Here is a 21,719-nt window from a genome sequence, read left to right as displayed (position 1 = left end):
AAAAAAAAAGAAATCAAAGTAGTGACATTAAACAGTACCTAATAGTCATTGCATTGTCACTGCCACGTTCTTTCAGTTAAAAGTCAGTTTTCAGATTGGTTCAAGATGGCAGAGTAGAAGAAAGTGTGCTCACTCCTTCTTGTGAGAGCACTGGAATCACAACTAACTGCTGAACAACCATCCACAGGCAGATGCTGGAACCCACCAAAAAAGATACCCCACATCCAAAGACAAGGGAGAAACTGCAGTGAGATGGTATGAGGGGCGCAATCATGATAAAATCAAATCCCATAACTGACAGGTGGGTGACTCACAAACCGGAGAATAATTATACAGAAGTTTTCCCACTGGAGTGAAGGTTCTGAGCCCCACGTCAGGCTTCCCAACCTGGGGGTCCGGCAACAGGAGGAGGAATCCCCAGAGAACTGGACTTTGAAGACAGCAAGATTTGATTACAGGACTTCCACAAGACGGGGGGAAACAGAGGCTCCATTCTTGGAGGGCACACACACAGTCTTGTGCACACCAATACCCAGGGGAAAGGAGCGGTGACCCCATAGGATACTGAACTAGACCTACCTGCTAGTGTTGGAGGGTCTCCTCCAGAGCTGGGGGGCAGCTGTGGCTCACCACAGGGACAAGGACACTGGCAGCATCAGTTCTGGGAATTACTCATTGGCATGAGCCCTCCTGGGGGCCGCAGTTAACCCCACCAAACAGCCTTTAGGCTCCAGTGCTGGGTCGCCTCTGGCCAAACAACAAACGGGGAGGGAAGACAGCCCCACCCATCAGCAGACAAGCTGATTAAAGTTTTACTGAGCACGGTCCTGCCCACCAGAGCAAGACCCAGCTCTACCCACCACCAGTCCCTCCCATCAGGAAGATTGCACAAGCCTCTTAGATGGCTTCATCCACCAGAGGGCAGACAGCAGAAGCAAGAAGAACTACAATCCTGTAGCATGCGGAACGAAACCACAATCACAGAAAGTTAGACAAAATGAAAAGGCAGATGATTATGTCCCCGTTAAAGGAACAAGATAAAACTCCAGAAAAACAACTAAATGAAGTGAGGATAGGCAATCTACCTGAAAAAGAATTCAGAATAATGATAGTGAAGATGATCCAGGATCTCAGAAAAAGAATGGAGGCACAGATTTAGAAGATGCAAGAAATGTTTAACAAAGACCTAGAAGAACTAAAGAACAAACAGAGATGAAGGATACAATAACTGAAATGAAAAATACACTGGAAGGAATCAATAGTAGAATAACTGAGGCAGAAGAACAGATAAGTGACCTGGAAGACAGAATGGTGGAATTCACTGCCACGGAAACAGAATAAATAAAAAAGAATGAAAAGAAATGAAGACAGCCTAAGAGACCTCTGAGACAACATTAAGCGCACCAACATTCGCAATATAGGGGTCCCAGAAGGAGAAGAGAGAGAGAAAGGACCAGAGAAAATATTTGAAGAGATAATAGCTGAAAAATTCCCTAACATGGGAAAGGAAACAGTAAACCAAGTCCAGGAACACAGAGAGTCCCAGGCAGGATAAACCCAAGGAGGAACATGCTGAGACACATAATAATCAAATTGACAAAATTAAAGGCAAAGAAAAAATATTAAAAGCAACAAGGGAAATACAACAAATAACATACAAGGGAACTCCCATAAGGTTATCAGCTGATTTCTGAGTAGAAACTCTGCAAGCCAGAAGGGAGTGGCATGATATATTTAAAGTGATGAAAGGGAAGAATTGACAACCCAGAATACTCTACACAGCAAGGCTCTCATTCAGATTTGACAGAGAAATCAAAAACTTTACAGACAAGCAAAAGCTAAGAGGATTCAGCAACACTACACCAACTTTGCAACAAATGCTAAAGGGACTCCTCTAGGCAGGAAAGAGACTAGCAACTTAAAACAACCTTGTACCTGTATAGAGTGCTATATCAAAACCTCATGGGAGCAGCAAAACCCAAAACTACAATAGATACACACACAAAAAAGGAAGAGCAGCCCAAACAGTACTAAAGAGGGTCATCAAACCACAAGAGAAGAGAACAGAAGAGGAAGGGAAGAAGAAAGACCTACAGAAACAATTAAGAAAATGGCAATAGGAACACACATATCGATAATTACCTTGAATGTAAATGGATTAAATGTGCCAACCAAAAGACATAGACTGGCTGATACAGAAACAAGACCTGTATGTATGCTGTCTACAAGAGACCCACCTCAGACCTAGGGACACATACAGACTGGAAGTGAAGGGATGGAAGAATGTATTCCACGCAAATGGAAATCAAAAGAAAGCTGGAGTAGCAATACTCATATCAGAGGAAATAGACTTTAAAATAAAAACTGTTATAAGAGACAAAGAAGGACACTACATAATTATCAAGGGATCAATCCAAGAAGAAGATATAACAGTTGTAAATATATATGCACCCAACATAGGAGCACCTCAATATATAAGGCAAATACTAACAGCCGTAAGGGGAGAAATAGACAGTAACACAATAATACCGGGGACTTGAACACCTCACTGATCATCCAGACAGAAAATCAATAAGGAAACACAGGCCGTAAATGACACATTAGAACAGATGGACTTAATTGATATTTATAGGGCATTCCATCTAAAAGCAACAGAATACACATTCTTAAGTGCACAGGGAACCTTCTCTAGGGTTGGCCACGTGCTGGGCCACAAAGCAAGCCTTGGTAAATTTAAGAAAATCGAAATCATATCAAGCATTTTTTCTGACCACAATGCTATGAGATTAGAAATAAACTACAAGAAAAAAACTATAAAAAACACTAACATGTGGAGGCTAAACAATATGCTACTGAACAACCAATGGTTCACTGAAGAAATCAAAGAGGAAATCAAAAAAATACTTAGAGACAAATGAAAATGAAAGCACAACAATCCAAAACCTATGGGATGCAGCAAAAGCAGTTCTAAGAGGAAAGTTTATAACAATACAATCTTACCCAAGGAGCCAAGAAAAATCTCAAATAAGCAACCTAACCTTTCACCTAAAGCAACTAGAGAAAGAAGAACAAACAAAACCTAAAGTTAGCAGAAGGAAAGAAATCATAAAGATCAGAGCAGAAATAAACAAAATAGAGACAAAGAAGACAGTAGCAAATCAATGAAACTAAAAGCTGGTTCTTTGAAAAGATAAACAAAATTAATAAACCTTTAGCCAGACTCATCAAGAAAAAAAGGGAGAGGACTCATCAATAAGATTAGAAATGAAAAAGGAGAAGTTACAACTGTCACCACAGAAATACAAAGGATCATAAGGGACGACTATAAGCAACTGTATGCCAATAAAATGGACAACCTGGAAGAAATGGACAAATTCTTAGAAAGGTACAGTCTCCCAAGACTGAACCAGGAAGACATAGAAAATATGAACAGACCAATCACAAACACTGAAATTGAAACTGTGATTTAAAAACTCCCATCAAACAAAAGCCCAGGACCTGATGGCTTCACAGGCAAACTCTATCAAACATTTAGAGAAGAGCTAACACCTATCCTTCTGAAACTGTTCCAAAAAATTGCAGAGGAAGGAAAACTCTGAAACTCATTTCTACAAAGCCACAGTAACCCGATACCAAAACCAGACAGATACCACAAAAAAAGAAAATTACAGGCCAGTAATTCACTGATGAACATAGATGCTAAAATTCTCAACAAAATGCTAGCACTCCAAATCCAACAATGCATTAAAAGGATCATACACCATGATCAAGTGGGATTTATCCCAGGGATGCAAGGATTATTCAGTATCCACAGATCAATCAGTGTGATACACTACATCAAGAAATTGAAGAATAAAAACCATACGATCATCTCAATAGATGCAGAAAAAGCTTTCAACAAAATTCAACACCCATTTATGATAAAAACTCTCCAGAAAGTGGGATAGAGGGAATATACCTCAACATAATAAAAGCCATTACAACAAACCTACAGCTAACATCATACTCAACGGTGTAAAGCTGAAAGTATTTCCTCTAAGATGAGGAATAAGACAGGGATGTCCACTTGCCGCTTTTATTTAACATAGTTTTGAAAGTCCTAGCTCTAGCAATCAGAGAAGAAAAAGAAATAAAAGGAATCCAAATTGGGAAAGAAGAAGTTAAGCTGTCACTGTTTGCAGATTACATGATACTATACATAGAAAATCCTAAAGACACTCACTACCAGAAAACTACTAGAGCTCATCAGTGAATTTGGTAAAGTGGCAGGTTACAAAATTAATACACAGAAAGCTGTTGCATTTCTATACACTAACAACAAAAGATCAGAAAGACAAATTCAAGAAATAATCCATTTACCATCACATCAAAAAGAATGAAATACTGGGCTTCCCTGGTGGCGCAGTGGTTGAGAATCTGCCTGCTAATGCAGGGGACACGGGTTCGAGCCCTGGTCTGGGAAGATCCCACATGCTGCGGAGCAACTAGGCCCGTGAGCCACAATTACTGAGCCTGCGTGTCTGGAGTCTGTGCTCCGCAACAAGAGAGGCCGCGATAATGAGAGGCCCGCGCACCGCGATGAAGAGTGGCCCCCACTTGCTGCAACTAGACAAAGCCCTCACACAGAAACGAAGACCCAACACAGCCATAAATAAATAAATAAATAAATAAATAAAAATTAAAAAAAAAAAAGAACAAAGCTGTTAATCTGAGATCACAAAACGATCTTTAAGAAAAAAAACAATATAGGAGTCTTAAAAAATGTAACTATAAATTATTGGTAATTTAAATAGATTTACTGATTAAATAGTAAATCATATGGTATAGAATATAGATATGTATAAAATATGAATTATGGAGCTCCTTTGCCTTTTATTTTGTGTAATTTAGGGAAGGAGAAATTCAACCCAGTATTTGAAATTCTGAGTCATTAATTTGAGGTAACCCATTAGTCGTTTAACTCTTGCTTTCCTCATGATGTTAACAGTACTGGCTTCATAAAAGTTAATTTCTTTGAGTGCATAAGGTTTGTTTTTTTTACACTGTTAATAATTACCTACATCAAAGTCATTCTTTAAGTTTACATTATAATTTTGTAACATCTTTACTGAAGGCTATTTCAGTTCTACTATCTATAATTTTACCGTTAACCTTTATTGACCTGGAACCAAGCACAGTGGCTGGTACATAGTAGGTACTTAACAAATATTTATTGAATCAATGAGTGTTCTTAGGTGTACAGTAACACATTCTTGTATTATTTTTGTAGATTATACCACTAAAGTCATCCATCATTTGTAGATTTTACTAATTTCCTATAAGGTTCTTAAGTTTTATTTAACTTTGTTCCTATGTATTAACAAAGATTAGGCTTTCACTTTTAAAAGTTTTAATACTCAAAAGTTTTCAGCACTATCATGCCATGTTTTTAACCTTTATTAAGCTATAATAGAGCCAAAATTTTAGTGAAGGCTGTCATTTCCTGGCTTCTGTGCTTATGAATCAGATTGTAACTATTTCTTTGACTTTGGATTTGTGGTTTCGTGAACTAATTTAAGTGATGCAAAAGATGAGTCTTGTTAGGCGTTTCCTCTCTTTTAAAAGTGTAAACACTTATTGTAAATGCGTTTTCTTCAAGGAAACTTTTCTCTACAGTCTCACTTCATTATCACTTAGGAATGAAACCCCATCTATATGTACTAATCCCTACGTATTTTATTATTTGTTACTCATGTGTGTCAGTTTTTACTTATTTTTTCAAAATGTTCCAGAGGTTTTGAAGTATCTCCATTCTGACTCAATGTTTTGCTAATTACTAGACATTTTCCTTTATGTAACTCTTCACCCACTTTGGACTTGTAAATGCTTACCCTTCCATTGGTTCCTTCTGGTTACTGAGTACATGAATGAGTGTCACATGCATATGGTATTGCTTGTCAGAGAGTGGAATTCCAAGACTTCCTCTGTACATACATCAGTTAAACTTTTGTGCTTCTGGGCAGAGGAATGGTCTTTGGGACAGCTCTGCTTCTACCTAATTGTTATGGCAGAGATCAGGACACATCGCTTTGCTACCTGTGCAGTGAGGCCTCAGAAACTGCTCTACCCAACTTGACAGGTATGATATAAGGGTGATAGTTTAGGGAGGGTACATAATCACAGTAATCAAGCATGAATGGAGATTTCAAAAAATTGATATTATCTACTATTGTTATCATCTTTATTCTTGGCCAGTGAAGCTTCATGTGTTTTTTTTTCCTGGTATTTCATAGTAGGACCTTAGTAAGTACCTATTGAATGAAAGAAGAAATGAATAACATATGATATTTTGTAGTATTAAGATACATATGGCTTGATTTTGAGAACAATTGATTTATCTAACCACCTTACACAGTTTTTAAAAGAGGTGTTAAAAAGTATTAGTTTCTTAGGGACTTCCCAGGTGGTCCAGGGGTTAGGACTCTGTGCTTTCACTGCTGTGGGCCTGGGTTTGACCCCTGGTTGGGGAACTGAAATCCTGCAAGCTGCGCGGCACAACCAAAAAGAAAAAAAAAAAATGTATTAGCTTCTTAGAGAATATGGAATCAGACAAAGTAGAATTCTAGCAAGATAAGTGTTTGTAAAAATGCTTGGAAATGCCTAAACTGCAATTTTTGAATATTAATTTCTCCAATTACTACCTGACAAATTTCTACCTAGAAATTTCTTAAACTTAGAAATTTCTGCTAAAAGTTATTGAATGACTAATTGGTAAAAAGTGTTTTAAGTAAAATTAAACATTAATTTAAATTAAACATTAGACATTATTTAAACAGTAATTAAACATTAAACGTTAAATTTAGGAATTATCTCTGAATTTGAGTTTTATTTTGGATTTTAACTTGTTTAATCCTGATAATTTACTTTGTACAAGCTGCTACTTCTATGTTTTACCTTATTTTTGTTGTTTCCTACAAGTGTATGAGTAGAAAAAAGTAATAAAATTACCTTTTCTTAATAGTCACAATGTATTTCTGCTACCTGGGTCCTATATTCCATAAGTAAAAATTAGAGTCTTCTGTTGTGTCATCTTAAGTCCATGATATACCTCAACAATAGTGAGTAATGACAGATAACTCACTATCTAAGTTACCTCATGTATAGTAGTCACTTGACGTTGTTCAAAAATAAAACATTCCCAGCCTACACACTTGTATTTGGGCGGGTGCAGTACATCTGAATCATCCAGATTTGACTGTCTTAAGCCGATGAGGAAAGTAGCATAGACTAGACCTACTGGATAACACGGTGGCATTTACTTCCTTATAGGTCCTCCCCCCTCTTTTTGTCTTCATTCCTTAGCTTGCTCTCCCCCATTTAGTTCTTTAACTCTTTATGATTTAAAACATGTTCATTCCTGGCCTCAGGAAAATGTTAGGTTATTTCTTGTCTTTGGAAAATTTCCCCTTTTGTTTGGTGCTAGTGGGTAGGATGGTGTTTAAGTGGATATCCTGTGCAGGCGGATTGTACAGGAAATAGAGCCTTAGTACTGTGAGAACAAAAGAGTAGGAAGAAAGAAGAAACGAAGGAAATAAGATCTTTTGACTTGACCAAAAAGACTGTAAAACCAGAGATGGGAAGAAGGGGATTGGGGAATAAAAAGGATTGTTTTCCAAGTTGTGGTTCTTCTAGTGCTTTGGTCTCAGAAATGACTGTTTTCCTGTATTTATTATTTTGTATATATTACAGAAATGTACAGTATTTTTTGGCCTGTATATATGTTTTAAGTTTTCATAAAATTGTGCCATAGGTCTCATTCTCCTTTCTCCTTTTGTCAAATAACATGGTTTTAAGAAGCTGACTTGCCTTTAAAAATCCTCCTTTGAGCTTGATGGAGTTCCTCTCCAGTACAGATGAATCACATGTCATAGACATGTCCTTGCACTTTGACAGTCTGTCATTCTACTATCATCAGAGCAGAATTCCTGCTCATCCAATTTAAATGCTTTCTCTTCTCTGAAACCTTTTCTGACTGCAGAGTTTTGTTTTCTTATTCTGTCCTCTCATAGCACCCTCTGTGAGTATAGCAGTATGCATGATTCATTTATTCAACAAATTGTTTTCAAGAGCCTCTTGTATGCATTCACTGTTCGGGGTGCTTGGAATTTATTAGTGAACAAAGCAGGCAAAAATGTCTGTCCTCCTGAAACTAATATTCTTGTGGGATGAGGTAATAGTTGATGTGAATGTGATGATAAATAAATTACATATTTTGTGGTAGTAAGAGTGATGGAGGGACTTCCCTGGTGGTGCAGTGGTTAAGAATCCGCCTGCCAATGCAGGGAACACGGGTTCAAGCTCTGGGCCGGGAAGATCCCACATGCTGCAGAGCAGCTAAGCCCGTGTGCCACAACTACTGAGCCCACTCTCCGCAACTAGAGAAAACCCACGCATGGCAACGAAGACCCAACACAGCCAAAAAAATAATAATAAATTTATAAAAAAAAAAGTGATGGAGAGAAATACATTCGGAAAGGAGGCGTGGGGGATGTGGAAGTGTTATCAGGAGTAGATGCATTTTAAAATAGGATGGTCAGAGAATGCCGTACCAAGAGGGTAACATTTGAGTGAAGTGTCATGTGGATGTCTTGGGGAAGAATGTTTTAGGCGGATGGAAAAGCCAGTACAAAGGTCCTGAGGTAGGAGTGTGCCTGTCTTGTTCAGGCAACAGCAGGGATGCCAGTAGTCAGAATGAGGTAAAATCGGAGAGGAATAGTAGGAAGATGAATTGGGCAAGGTAAGTTGCAAAGGGCCTTGCAGGCCCCTTGTAAGGACTTTAGCTTTTATTCCAAGATAAGGAGCCATCAAAGAGGTTCGAGCAGAGGAGTAAAGCAATCTGATTTATGCTTTAAAAGCTGGTTGGTGTGTTGAGAATAGACAGTAGAGAGCTAGGATAAGAAGCATGGAGATCAGTTAGAAGTCTAGTGAAATAATCTAGCTGAGAGATGATGGTGGTGACAGGGCAGTAGTAGTGGAGGCGGTGAGAAATGGATAGATTCCAGATATATTCTTGGAGGCAGTGCCAATAGGATTTCCTGATGGATTGGATGTTGTATTGGAGAGCAAAAAAGGAGTCATGAATGATTCCAAGGTTTTTTGTTTTTCTTTCCTCACCTTTATTGATATAATTGACATATAACATTGTGTAAGTGTAAGGTATAATAATACATAAGTGTTGATTTGGTACACTTTGATAATGCAAGATGATTACCATCATAGCATTAGCTAATACCTGCATCATGTCACATAATTACCATTTCTTTTTTGTGGTAAGAACAATTTCAATCTAGTCTCTTAGCAATTTTAAAATTTATAATACAGTATTATTAGCTATAATTACTATGTTATACACTAGATCCCCAGAGCTTATTTATCTTACAGTTTGTACTCAAACTTCCAAGGTTTTTGGCCTGAGGAACTGAAAAGATGGACTTGCCATTAACTGAGGTGGAAAATTCTGTGAGAGCAGCACATTTGGGGGAAAGAATGGATGCTAGTTTTTTATAGTAAGTCAAAATAATGTTATTAGTGATTTTTAATCTTTATATTCTGAGGCCCAGCATGGTGCCTACTGTATAGTAGATGTTCACTAAAATCATTAGTTTTGTAAATCTTAGATTTTTAATATACTGGGTTTCACAAAGTAAGGTATAAATATACATACAGTATTTGTTGTTTCTGGCCTGATAGGATTTAAGAGTTGGCTTCAGTGTCTACTTGATTACTGTTTCTGACTTGGTAGTACAGAAGTTCTTGTTACCCTTGATTTTTGTTCCTCTTATAATGTCAAACAAGGGGGACTTTCTTTTATCTAAAAAGAAGGAAATATACTTGAACTGTTTGACAATCATTAAACCAAATAATAATCATAAAACATTGTAATGTGTTACCACTATCACTGGCAAGAAACATTTATCATTGTGGATGGAACATGTGATATTCAGTATAGAACCTAAAAAATATTAGAATATTCTCTGTACTTCTTTTTGGCAGTTCTTTTCATTTTAATAAAGTAGCCCAATGGAAATTCCATTAGAGTAGATAATATTTCATTAGAATGAAGAAAAACATAGTACCTGAGACCAGTTTGAAGCATGTTTTATATGATATAGTATTTTGTTTGTTTGGTAATCCTAATTTGTTATCTTAGTATATATATAATACAGCTGTTCCTATTCACTATAATTCTGCATTTAAACAAGAAGCAAGGTAATTTGTTTCAAATTAACTTTTCAGGACATATGGACATATCTTCAGGTTTGTTGTTAACATTCTTAATGTAAAACAATTTAATTAGCTGTGAAATTTAAAAAATATATTCTTTTTAAGAGGAGGAAGGAATGTGAAGAAGTGAAATAAACTGTTAGAAGAACATCCAACCTATAAGAGGAATTTCTGTCTATCTGATACAGACAGTTATGAAGCCATTTTAAAAACATTGGTTAATGCTATTTGAAGTTTAAAAGACATCTCACTGTTTCCTATCACTTATATTTTTGTGTAATTTGGTTATTCATTCAGTCAACAGTTACTGAACACATATTATGTGACTCTTGCTAGAAAAAAGATACAGTTCTTATGCCAAGGAGCACATTGTGAAGTTGGGGAAATGAACATAAATTGAGGATAAAGATAGGAGGTGTTACTGCAGCAAGGGTAATGCTTTTGTGAGCACAGGGAGGAGGAACATGTGAGGCTTCCACGGGGAGGTTATATTGGAGTTGAGTGTTATATCAATAAAATGAGTAGAAGCCAGCCAGTCAAAAAAAAGGGTGGAATGAGTGCACATTCTAGGTAGATAGGACTATGTGAACAAAGGCAAAAAGGTAGGAAGCATCATGGTGTATGTTCAGATGTAAAATTTGAGGTGTGGAATGGGGGAGAGGTGAAGCTGGAGGAATAGGTAGAGATCTGATAATAAGAGACCTTGTAGGCCATGTTAAAGAGATTTTAGCTTGATGGTGAACTATTAAAGAATCTTAAGAAGAGTGACATGGTCAAATTTTTGTTTTAAATAGATCACTTTGCCAGCTGTGTGGAGGATGGATTTGAGGGAGACAAGACTGGAGGCAGTAGTCCAGGTGAGAGATGATGGGAATCTGAACTAAGACGTTGGCAGTACAGAAGGAGAGGAGGGAATGGATTGGAAAAAAAAGAAAATCACGGATTCAAGGGTTTTTCTTCATGTATGATAAAACCAAGTTTAAATTAAAAATGAGTGGAAGGAGAGGGAGAGAGAGACATACTAGAAAAGTGTTGTTTTATGACAGAGGCAGCTGGATAGTGGCAGATTGCCACAAAAACCAGTTTTTAGTGATTAAGAACATTGCTACTGAAAGATGAGTGTATTTTTTGTATAATCATCCTGAACTGTGAGAAGCAGGTGATCTTTAACTAAGATGGTATAGGGATCACCTGTTTGTGTAGTATAACTAAATCTAAGAACCACAATGCCTTGAGGAAGAAACCAGGTCTTACAAGGCTTTAACCAGTACACATGATAGAAACTCAATAAATCATGTCCACTGCTGGCAGTATTTTCTAGAGCCCTAAGTTAGTTATTTTATAAAAATGTACCACTTAGGAAAAGAAAATAGGGTAAAAATTTTTTTTTCATTAAAACAATTAACAATTGAAAGCTGTTATGTTATAGACAGTGCATGGTAACACAAAGGTATTTTGGGATGCCAAAAATATTTTGTATTAAACCAAAATATTTTTCTGTTATTTAATAGATAATTTTAGGATTTTTTTCTAAAAGCACTTTCTGTAATTTTCTATATGTAAATGGAAGGTCTGGATTAATACAGTCTGTACATATTTCTTAAAATCTCTATTATCTTTTCCACAATTTGTTTTATATGGAGAGAGTAAGGGGAGAAAGGTACTTTGGGAGGACTTATAAAACATAACTATTCCTTCTTAAAACCACCGTCACCTAGACAAAATATCTTGTGTGTTTTATAAAATGAACTGCCATTTCTTTTTGAGATTTCTTTTTTTATTTTGAGGAAACTGCGCCTTTCCTATTCATTTAGTTCTGATTTTGGTTAAGGCATATAACAGCTAAATGCTCGTTTTGTGTTCTTTTCTCTATCTTGTTGTATTTTCAACAAGTAGACTTCTCTCCTGCTTAGGAGATGGTGCTGTCTTGCTCATTCTTCATGACTCCACAACTATGTGTACAGTTTTGTTCCACCCTGGAGCCATCAGTATAATGCCAGCAGCTAAAATATTGTGTATGTACTGAATTCAAATGAATTTCCATCTCTTGGACTTACTGTGAACTCCTTTCTCTTTATGTCTTTCAGAAGCCTTGCACCGCCCCTATGGTTGTGATGTTGAACCCCAGGCCCTGAATGAAGCCATCAGGTGGAGCTCCAAGGAGAACTTGCTTGGAGCCACTGAGAGTGACCCTAATCTCTTTGTTGCACTTTATGATTTCGTAGCAAGTGGTGATAACACACTGAGTATTACGAAAGGTGAGCTTCTATGTAACATCCTCTCACTTTTCAGTTGTTTTTTTTTTTAAATTTTATTTATTTATTTATTTATTATTTTTGGCTGTGTTGGGTCTGCATTTCTGTGCGAGGGCTTTCTCTAGTTGCGATGAGTGGGGGCCACTCTTCATCGCGGTGCGCGGGCCTCTCACCGTCGCGGCCTCTCTTGTTGCGGAGCACAGGCTCCAGACGCGCAGGCTCAGTAGTTGTGACGCACGGGCCTAGTTGCTCTGTGGCATGTGGGATCTTCCCAGACCAGGGCTCGAACCCGTGTCCCCTGCATTGGCAGGCAGACTCTCAACCACTGCGCCACCAGGGAAGCCCCACTTTTCAGTTTTTATTAGTGGTTAAGAAATAAAGGGGTGTATTCTAGATTCTGCCTCTGACTAAAATTAGCTAGGCAATTTGGGCCCAGATACCTTTGGTTCATTCTTTTTTTTTAAACCTGTGTAGGGGATAATGCCACTTTATCTACTTTATAGGATTTTTATTAAGGCTAAAATGAGACGAAGTACTTTAGAAAAAACACCACACGATATATACATAAACTTTACTCATTCTCAGAATTCTGTACTATACATAATATGCCAGTATTCACCTGCCACAAAGGTAAGGTTTACCGTACACCTCTTCTCACTGAACTGTGGCTAAGATGTCATGTTGCCAGACCCCAGTGCTACTCTAAGTGTTGTTCGTGGACTGACTGCCTATTTGAGAACCATTCGTTACCAGTCTGCACTGAGATTAAGAACTTTCACTCAAAATGTAAAACAACTACATTGCTAAGTACACTATTTATTATTTAGTTCAGCTGACATTTTCCTTTTTTGGAACAAGACTTTCAGCAGGAAGAAAGTAATCCAGTGATTCACATTCTGGCACAAGCATCTTGTTGTGGACCTGCTTTGAGTAGCACTGGCCTAGACAACTTATCTCTCATTTGTGTTTATATGCGTTAGTGAAAGGACTAGTAGGAAGGGTTTCTATTGTACTAACACTCTCAACAGAGTAGTAGTTTATTTTCAGTAGTAAATTCTTATCAAAGGGAACATCGAGAACATGTCCAGGTAAAACCAACCATTACTGGTTTTTTGAACAAGGACAGAAAACGTGAAACTTTTTTGAGAAAGAAATAGTATAGGACATTCTCACTGTGTACGTGAGTTGGATTGCTAATCTGCTTAAGCTTTTCTTGTCTTTTGCATTTATGAAAGCTTCCTACTGGGAAAAAATAAGATTCAGGATAATTTTTAGCTAAATGAAAATGTAACTTAAATGATTATTTGTCAAACATATTCTTTTTATTTGTAAGGGTTCAGAATGAGGTATTAAATGGGAGCGCATATACCAAATTAAGAAGACAGGTCTCCACTCAAGGAATGTTACTGTTAAATAAAATTTTTATATACATCAATTTTTAAAATCCAGCCAGATTCTTCAAAAGCAGAAATCCTTAAAACTGAGTTTCTCAAACTGGGGTGTAGGTATGTCCCAGAGTGGGCATGATTGTATGTGTACATGTGCAAGGAGGTTTCAAAAGTACAGGAAAAGTAAAGTGCATTATTATCTCCTAACATCAATTTACTTAAAGATTTTGGGTAGTTTTGGGGGTGGTAGGTTGGTGATGGTATTTGTACATGTGTGGGGGGCTGTGTTTTATGATGGGAGGAAAATTTTACACAGAGGTTTAGGATAAAACAAAGGACTTCAAAAGCATTATATACTGTGTGGTAGGTAGTCTCTTTGGGCTACAACACGCTCTTTTACCTTAAGATGCTTCAGTGGAGAAGTTGGTAAAGTGAAGACTCAGAACATTCTTTCCTAGATATAATTTTCATGTCAGTTATTTTCCAAGATAGCTCAGTCAGTCACCAAGGAAACATTGATAAAGAAAGCCTGTTGATTCATCTGTTATCAGTAATGGCAACTACTAGTGTGCAGCCCAAGAAGTGGGATTCCCGTTTTCTTATGACCAACAGTGATTTCTTTTAAAACCTTCGAAATGCCAGGTTTTTATCCAGGTTCTTATTAATATAAAACAGTGTCATGCTAAAGCTAATTTATTATTTTAAAAGACAAGAAAATATTTAAAAAATAAAATAGCAATACTTATTTTAGTTCCTTCTTCAAAGATGATATTTTGCTTGAATTAAAAAACAAAGTTCTTGGGGCTTCCCTGGTGGCGCAGTGGTTGAGAATCTGCCTGCCAGTGCAGGGGACACGGGTTCGAGCCCTGGTCTGGGAAGATCCCACATGCCGCGGAGCAACTAGGCCCGTGAGCCACAGTTACTGAGCCTGCGCGTCTGGAGCCTGTGCTCCGCAACAAGAGAGGCCGCGATAATGAGAGGCCCGCGCACCGCGATGAAGAGTGGCCCCCACTTGCCGCAACTAGAGAAAGCCCTCGCACAGAAACGAAGACCCAACACAGCCATAAACAAACAAACAAACAAAAACAAAGTTTTCCCAGGATTCCTCTGGCAATAGGGCCAATGTTTGTATCCATTGTCAATTTCCATGGTATTCAAAACTTCCAGAGTGGAAAATTCTCCTCCTAACTGCCAAAAAGGGAAAAACAAACAACCAAAAACCTAGGGAGTTTGACTGTATCCTGATTATGATGACATGTCATTATCAGTTCTTTGTAAGGAAGCAACAGTAATATACTTGGTAAAGAACTTAGTCTTTAATTCTCATTCTCTTAGAGTAGTGGAGAAAAGCTACAGACTGACAAGTCTTATTTAGCTTTTCTGGCAGCAGTAAGATTTTTTTTCCCTGTAGATATGGTTGGGGAGTATTTATCAGTACACATGCATTTCCACCACCACATGCACGTACACTACTATATACCTATACGTATATATATTTTTTGTATGTGTGTGTGTGCGTGTGCACGTGCATAAACTCATGTTTTTTCTCATTGAATGTCTCACATCCTAGGGTCTTGGGTGAGGTGGTAGGGGCTAATAGAAAGTTATCCTATGGTAAACATTTCTGTAGCCTGCTGAAAAAAGTTAGATGGCTGCCAGAATAGTAATTTTGAGTTTTTCCTCAACAGCCTTTGCCTGATAACTGCTGAGCCATGTGCTTTTGATTGCTCTGGCTTTCTTTTGTTTTCTGACACTGTGAAGTCAATGTGAACTCTATAGGAAGGCTTGCATCTCTCAGATATGGGAGCCTAAGGCCTTATAAGGATTCTTTAAGTTATCATTTATCACTAATGATACCTCTTTCACCTTCCGTGTTTTGCCTGTGCTGCAAGTACAGGGACAGGGTGTATGTTTGGGGAGTCTAAAGTTGATGTTCACGGCTTTATTAGAGAAATCAAGGACATTGAAGTTGATAGCAAAGATAACTCCGAGTAACTTGTGTCTTGGGTTCCAACTTCAGACTCAGCTTCCCTTTGCCACACACTAATTTGAGAGGAGCAGATAGGGGTGATTAATTCATCATGGGGAATGGGAGGGAAATTGGGAAATTCTAACTGTTTTAAAACTTGAGCCCTGGAAAAGATTGTGCTTCGGGAGTCCTCACTGCCCACCTCCACCTCCAAGTACTTTTCTTTCTGAAAATGTTGCTGAAAGCTCTGTGGTCAGTTCTTTTTTGTTTTGTTCTTTGTTTTTTTACATTGATGGTTTTTGTAGCCTTTGTGCCAACTGAAATTTAGAAGTAACTTTGTATTTTACATGTCTTATCCCTAGTCCTTGATTGTGGTTAACACTGAACCATATATAAGATACATTCCCTGACAGACTGTTTTGAGGAAAAAATTAATTTCATTTTTTTGAAGAGTGAGACTATGTCATTTTCCAGACATTTGAGTAACCTTTTTATCTTTGTATGCTACCTTAGTTGCATACATGGAGTTTCTGGTTAAAAACCTTTAAAACTCTGTAGGTAGTGTCAGAAAACCATCTCTTAACTATGCTGCTTTTTTTTGTTTAAGCTACGAGCTAAAGATATCAATCAGGCTATGATGACAGCCAACTTTTCATTATTTTTAAAAATTTTGTTGGCTTAAAAGTTCTTGATTCATTTTTCAGTGAGTTTTAAGTTTGACAGTAGACTGCTTCCATTTGAGATAGTCTTAACATCTTTTCTTTCATTCTGTGACGACCTCCTGGCCAGGTGAAAAGCTACGAGTCCTTGGTTACAACCAGAATGGTGAGTGGAGTGAAGTTCGCTCTAAGAATGGCCAAGGCTGGGTGCCAAGCAACTACATCACCCCAGTGAACAGCCTGGAAAAACACTCCTGGTACCATGGACCTGTGTCTCGCAGTGCAGCAGAGTACCTACTCAGCAGTCTAATCAATGGCAGCTTCCTGGTGCGAGAAAGTGAGAGCAGCCCTGGGCAGCTGTCAATCTCGGTCAGATATGAGGGGCGTGTGTATCACTACAGGATCAATACCACCACAGATGGCAAGGTAAGACTGGCTGGCAGCCACCTCTAGGTGTGGACTGGCTGCTCTTTAGAAACAATACTCAGAACGACCAAAGAGTATAGTTTTTATGTCTGACATGAAATAAACTAATCACTGACGTGAGTTTGAGCTATTTGGCATGTGAGAGAGAGCTTACTCTTTTCAAAAGAATGTGGTAATGGAAATTAAAAGCAGTGTTATGTTAATAGTTTAATGATGAGCTAGATTTGAAGGTGAAGAATGAAGAGAACAGCTGTATAAGTTAACTGTTCTCATCATCATCAGTATACAAGTATGCATATATGCATCCAATACATTATGTAGAATATAAATTAAACCTTGTCTCTATGAAAATTATAATAATCTCTACCAGAAAGTTTACCGAATAAGAATTTAGGCTTCTGAGACTGATGTTGATCATTAATGTATGGTAATATAAATAGTTCAGTCAGTCATTTAGCAGTTTATATGTTAGAAAGACCAACCATATAGCAATGGCCATATTAGAATGGGACTGTTTTACTTTATAAATGGTAAAGTATAGGCTTATGTCAATTCTTCTGTTGAACAGTAAATTTAGATTGAATTGTTTCTTCCACTCTTTCTCTCTTTGTGATATGCATAGTAGGGGAAAAGCACACAGGCTTTAAAGCAAGCAGATCTGGTTTGCTGGGTAACTCCATCATTTATTAACGTTGTGACCTTACTTAAGCCTCAGTTTCCCATCCCATATTGTTGGATTCTTGTGAGGATTCAGTGAGATAATTTCCGTAAAACATAATGGCTGGTAAAAAGTAGGAGATAGTAAATTATTAATTTTCTTTCTCTTTTGCATCACCTTACAGACATATTTTTTCTTGATGAAACCAAATAGAATCAGATGAGTGATGATATGAGAGAGACTCAACAGATCTACTTCTGGTTGTATACCCAATAGAAATGAGTAATTTGTGTACAGAAGACATGTACAAGAATATTCACAGCAGCATTATTTATAGTAGTCAGAAACTAGAAACACCCAACTGTCTAACCACAGTAGAATGAATTAATACATTGTGGTATATCCGTAAAATGGAATCTCATACAACAGCAAAATTAACATAGTACTGGTACACACACTCTCAGGAAAAACTGTGACCCACCAGCTGCCTACTTTTGTAAATAAAATTTTATTGGAATACAGATACACCCATTTGTTTATGTATTGTCTACGGCTGCTTTCTCAATATTACGGCAGATTTGAGTAATGACAGAGACGCTATGGCCACAAGCCTAAAATATCTACTATCTGGTCCTCTAGAAAAGTTTGCTGACCCCTGTCATAGATGACTCTCATACACATAAAGCTGAGCGGAAGGGGTTAGTGATTGCCAGGGGATGGGGATGAGGGGAGTGGGAATGACTGCTAATGGGTATGGGGTTTTTCTGTAGGGTGATGAAAATGTTCGGGAATTAGATGGTGGTAGTGGTTGGACAACCAGTGAATATATTGAAAACCACTGCATTGTACACTTGAAATCATGAATTTTATGGTGTGATATATGAATTATATCACAAAAAAAAAGTTGAGTGAAAGAAAGCAGGCACAAAACAGTACTTATTGTGCGATTCCATTTGTATAGGTATAGTTCACAAGCAGGCAAAGCTAATCTAAGGTGTTAGAAGTCAGCAGAGTGGTTACCTTTGCAGGGGTAAATAGCTGGCAGGGCACGCGGGAGGCTTCTGGGTGCTGGTAATATTGTAATTCTCCATGTGGGAGATGTTTACATGGGTGAGTTCACTTTATAGAAATCATCAATTCTCCATTTATTGTATACTCTTCTGTATACACTAGAAATTTCTTTTTTAAAAAATAAGCAAGCTCCCTTGGGAGATAAGGCCCAAAGGCTGCTATCTTACTTTATACTTCTTACTGCTTATCACAAATTAACTACAATTTTGTTAACAACTCTCTGAAATAAAATTGTGGCTTTTTGTAAAATGACCTAGACACTCAAAAGCACATCTTAATGAAATAAAAATTATAAGATATTTGAATACTCTCTCCCTACCAAAAAAACTGAAGTCAGTGTTTTTCAAATTATGTTCTGTGCAAGATTCTGAGGTGGTATTTCATAAACTTTTACAGGAAGCCAATCCCCTCTTACCTACTTTAATCAGCGTTTCTCTTCCTTTATCTTATATATTTGGGTTCCGTAGTCTTTTTGCATAAAAATATTTGAAGACCAGTGGTCTTGATGATCCAGAGAGAGATTTTGGAAGCTTTTCCCCCTCAAGACTAGAGCTACTTTAGGAACCATAGGAAGAGTGGTTTAAATGAGATTAAACTGAAGTTCTGTTTCCCCCTGCCATCATGGTTTAATTCTTCCATTTACCTCAATAAGATAATTCCTTATTTTCATATTTTTTAATCAATATTTTTTAAACTGAAGTATAATTGGTATACAATGTGTTAATTTCTGCTGTACAGCAAAGTGATTCAGTTATACATATATCGACATTCTGTTTTTATATTCTTTTCCATTATGTTTTATCATAAGATATTGAATATAGTTCTCTGTGCTATACAATAGGACCTTGTTGTTTATCCATTCTATATATAAATCTTACATCTGCTAACCTCAACCTCCCACTCCATCCCTCCCCCAACCCCCTCCACTTGGCAACCACCAGTCTGTTCTCTATGTCCATGATTCTGTTTCTGTTTCAGAGATAAGTTCATTTATGTCATATTTTAGATTCCACATATAAGTGATATCATATGGTATTTGTCTTTCTCTTTCTGACTTACTTCACTTAGTATGATAATCTCTAGTCACATCCATGTTGCTGGAAATGGCATTATTTCGTTCTTTTTTATGGCCAAATAGTATTCCATTGTATATAGGTACCACATTTTCTTTATCCATTCATCTGTCAATGGACATTTAGGTCGTTTCCATGTCTTGGCTATTGTGAATAGTGCTGCTTATTTTCATATCTTAAGACTAGTGAAATAATGACCTCTTTTAGGTTGGTTTAGCTGTTCTCCACTCTCCTCACCAGGTGTATGTAACTGCTGAGAGCCGCTTTAGCACCTTGGCCGAGCTTGTTCACCATCACTCCACGGTGGCTGATGGACTGGTAACAACACTACACTACCCAGCACCCAAGTGTAATAAGCCTACAGTCTACGGTGTGTCCCCTATCCATGACAAATGGGAAATGGAACGAACAGATATTACCATGAAGCACAAACTTGGGGGTGGTCAGTATGGAGAGGTTTACGTTGGCGTCTGGAAGAAATATAGCCTTACGGTTGCTGTGAAAACATTGAAGGTGGGTTGCTGAGAATTACAGTTTTCAGGCATCTTTTTCTTTTGTGCTGAATCACTTGGAAATATCAGCTTGCCCTTCTTTAACTTTGGAATGCTTTCCACCCACTGGTGCCAAGCACATCAGCAAATTGTGATGATTAACCCTGGTGCCGTTGCTGACAATGCAGGGGCAGATTATTCACTGAGATGCAGTGAAATCCACATGGGGGGAAGGTTTGTCTCTGGAGGCTGTTGATATAGATCTTGGTGGGAGGTTAGAAGCAAATTATTACTTGTAAAAGCAAAGCAAGCTGCTTTCCTTCCTCAGAACAAGCCCTGCTGGACAGAATTCTTCATGCATTGTTGGAGATTCATGGGCACTCTCTTTTCTTGTTCTGTCCTTTATCTCCCTGCTGCTTGCTCTTCCCATCTCCATGAGATTAGATCACTTTTTCTTGATCTTCATATTCACAGAAATCTTTTTCCTGATGCCACCCTCTTTCTCCTTTAAGCATCCTGGTATCAAATTACAAGTTTTGTCACTCATTCCATTCTCTGAAGATTTTCTCATATGCCTCAGTAGCTCTGGCATGTCACTCAAAAGGACTGCTCTTCACCTATGAGTAGTAGTCAGTTCTTTTGCAAGCACTTATTAAGTGCTTGTTCTGAGTGTGAAACAATATGTACAGCCTTGCAGATATGCATTGCTCCTTAAGGAATTTGTCAGGAAGACAAATGTGTAAACAGCTAACTGTTCTGTCTCCTCTTTCAGAGGCTTGAGGTACCTAGGGAAGTAAACTAGCAGAGAACTGAGTTATCTATCCAAGTCTTTTGTGTTTCAGTTGTGATAGGACATGATTGCTGAATTTTACTCACCCTACTAAATTTTACTCCAGTTTCAAATATTGAATAAATTCAGGGAGACATTTTTCTTTCTCAATTGGACTTGTATAGAGCATATTATTTTGTGATAAAATTTCTTGAAGTAAGTGCTAAAATATTCACAAGATACCACCTTTTAAAGCTGAAGTTTTAGGATTGTGAGTTGACTCAAATGATTAAGATGGGGGCTTGTCCCTTTCCTCTTTTTCTTTCTTATCTTCCCCCCTTTCCAGGAAGATACTATGGAGGTGGAGGAATTCCTAAAAGAAGCTGCAGTGATGAAGGAAATCAAGCATCCTAATCTGGTACAACTATTAGGTGAGGACGCTTGCCTGAACCATAGGTTTCTTCAAAGATACTTGTCCCCCAGTCCCCTGTTATCTCCAAATCCTCCTTTTGAATCACCATGGTGGAAGCTCCTAGTACAAATCTATTTCAATAAATGGTTGTTGTTTTAATCAGCAGTCTCTGTGTTTAAAAATTACCCAACAAACAGTGACCTGGTTTGATTGCAATGTATAAAACCGCCCAGCTTATGGTTATTGCCCCAGACCAAAGTTCAGAATCATTCAAAATGATACTAA

The 21,719-nt window shown here is 37.7% G+C and overlaps 1 protein-coding gene across 6 annotated transcripts in view; it reads left to right on the top strand.

The window, feature by feature from the left end:
- Positions 1 to 21,719, top strand: part of ABL2 (ABL proto-oncogene 2, non-receptor tyrosine kinase) — a 119,091-nt gene that overhangs the window by 84,771 nt on the left and 12,601 nt on the right. For 3 of the 6 annotated variants that reach the window (XM_036846073.1, XM_036846089.1, XM_036846055.1), the window contains exons 2-6: positions 11,058 to 11,120; positions 12,351 to 12,521; positions 16,665 to 16,960; positions 20,003 to 20,275; positions 21,369 to 21,453. In XM_036846073.1, coding sequence (XP_036701968.1) covers positions 11,058 to 11,120; positions 12,351 to 12,521; positions 16,665 to 16,960; positions 20,003 to 20,275; positions 21,369 to 21,453 — 888 coding nt within the window. Of the gene's footprint in view, positions 1 to 9,481; positions 9,546 to 11,057; positions 11,121 to 12,350; positions 12,522 to 16,664; positions 16,961 to 20,002; positions 20,276 to 21,368; positions 21,454 to 21,719 lie in introns of those variants that run through there. The other 3 variants (XM_036846063.1, XM_036846099.1, XM_036846080.1) reach the window with 2 other exon arrangements.

This window comes from Balaenoptera musculus, chromosome 1 (assembly GCF_009873245.2).
Source record: "Balaenoptera musculus isolate JJ_BM4_2016_0621 chromosome 1, mBalMus1.pri.v3, whole genome shotgun sequence".
NCBI classification, from domain to species: Eukaryota; Metazoa; Chordata; class Mammalia; order Artiodactyla; family Balaenopteridae; genus Balaenoptera; species Balaenoptera musculus.
The sequence above is the reverse complement of the archived record's forward strand: the minus strand, read 5'-3'. Positions and strand labels throughout refer to the sequence as shown.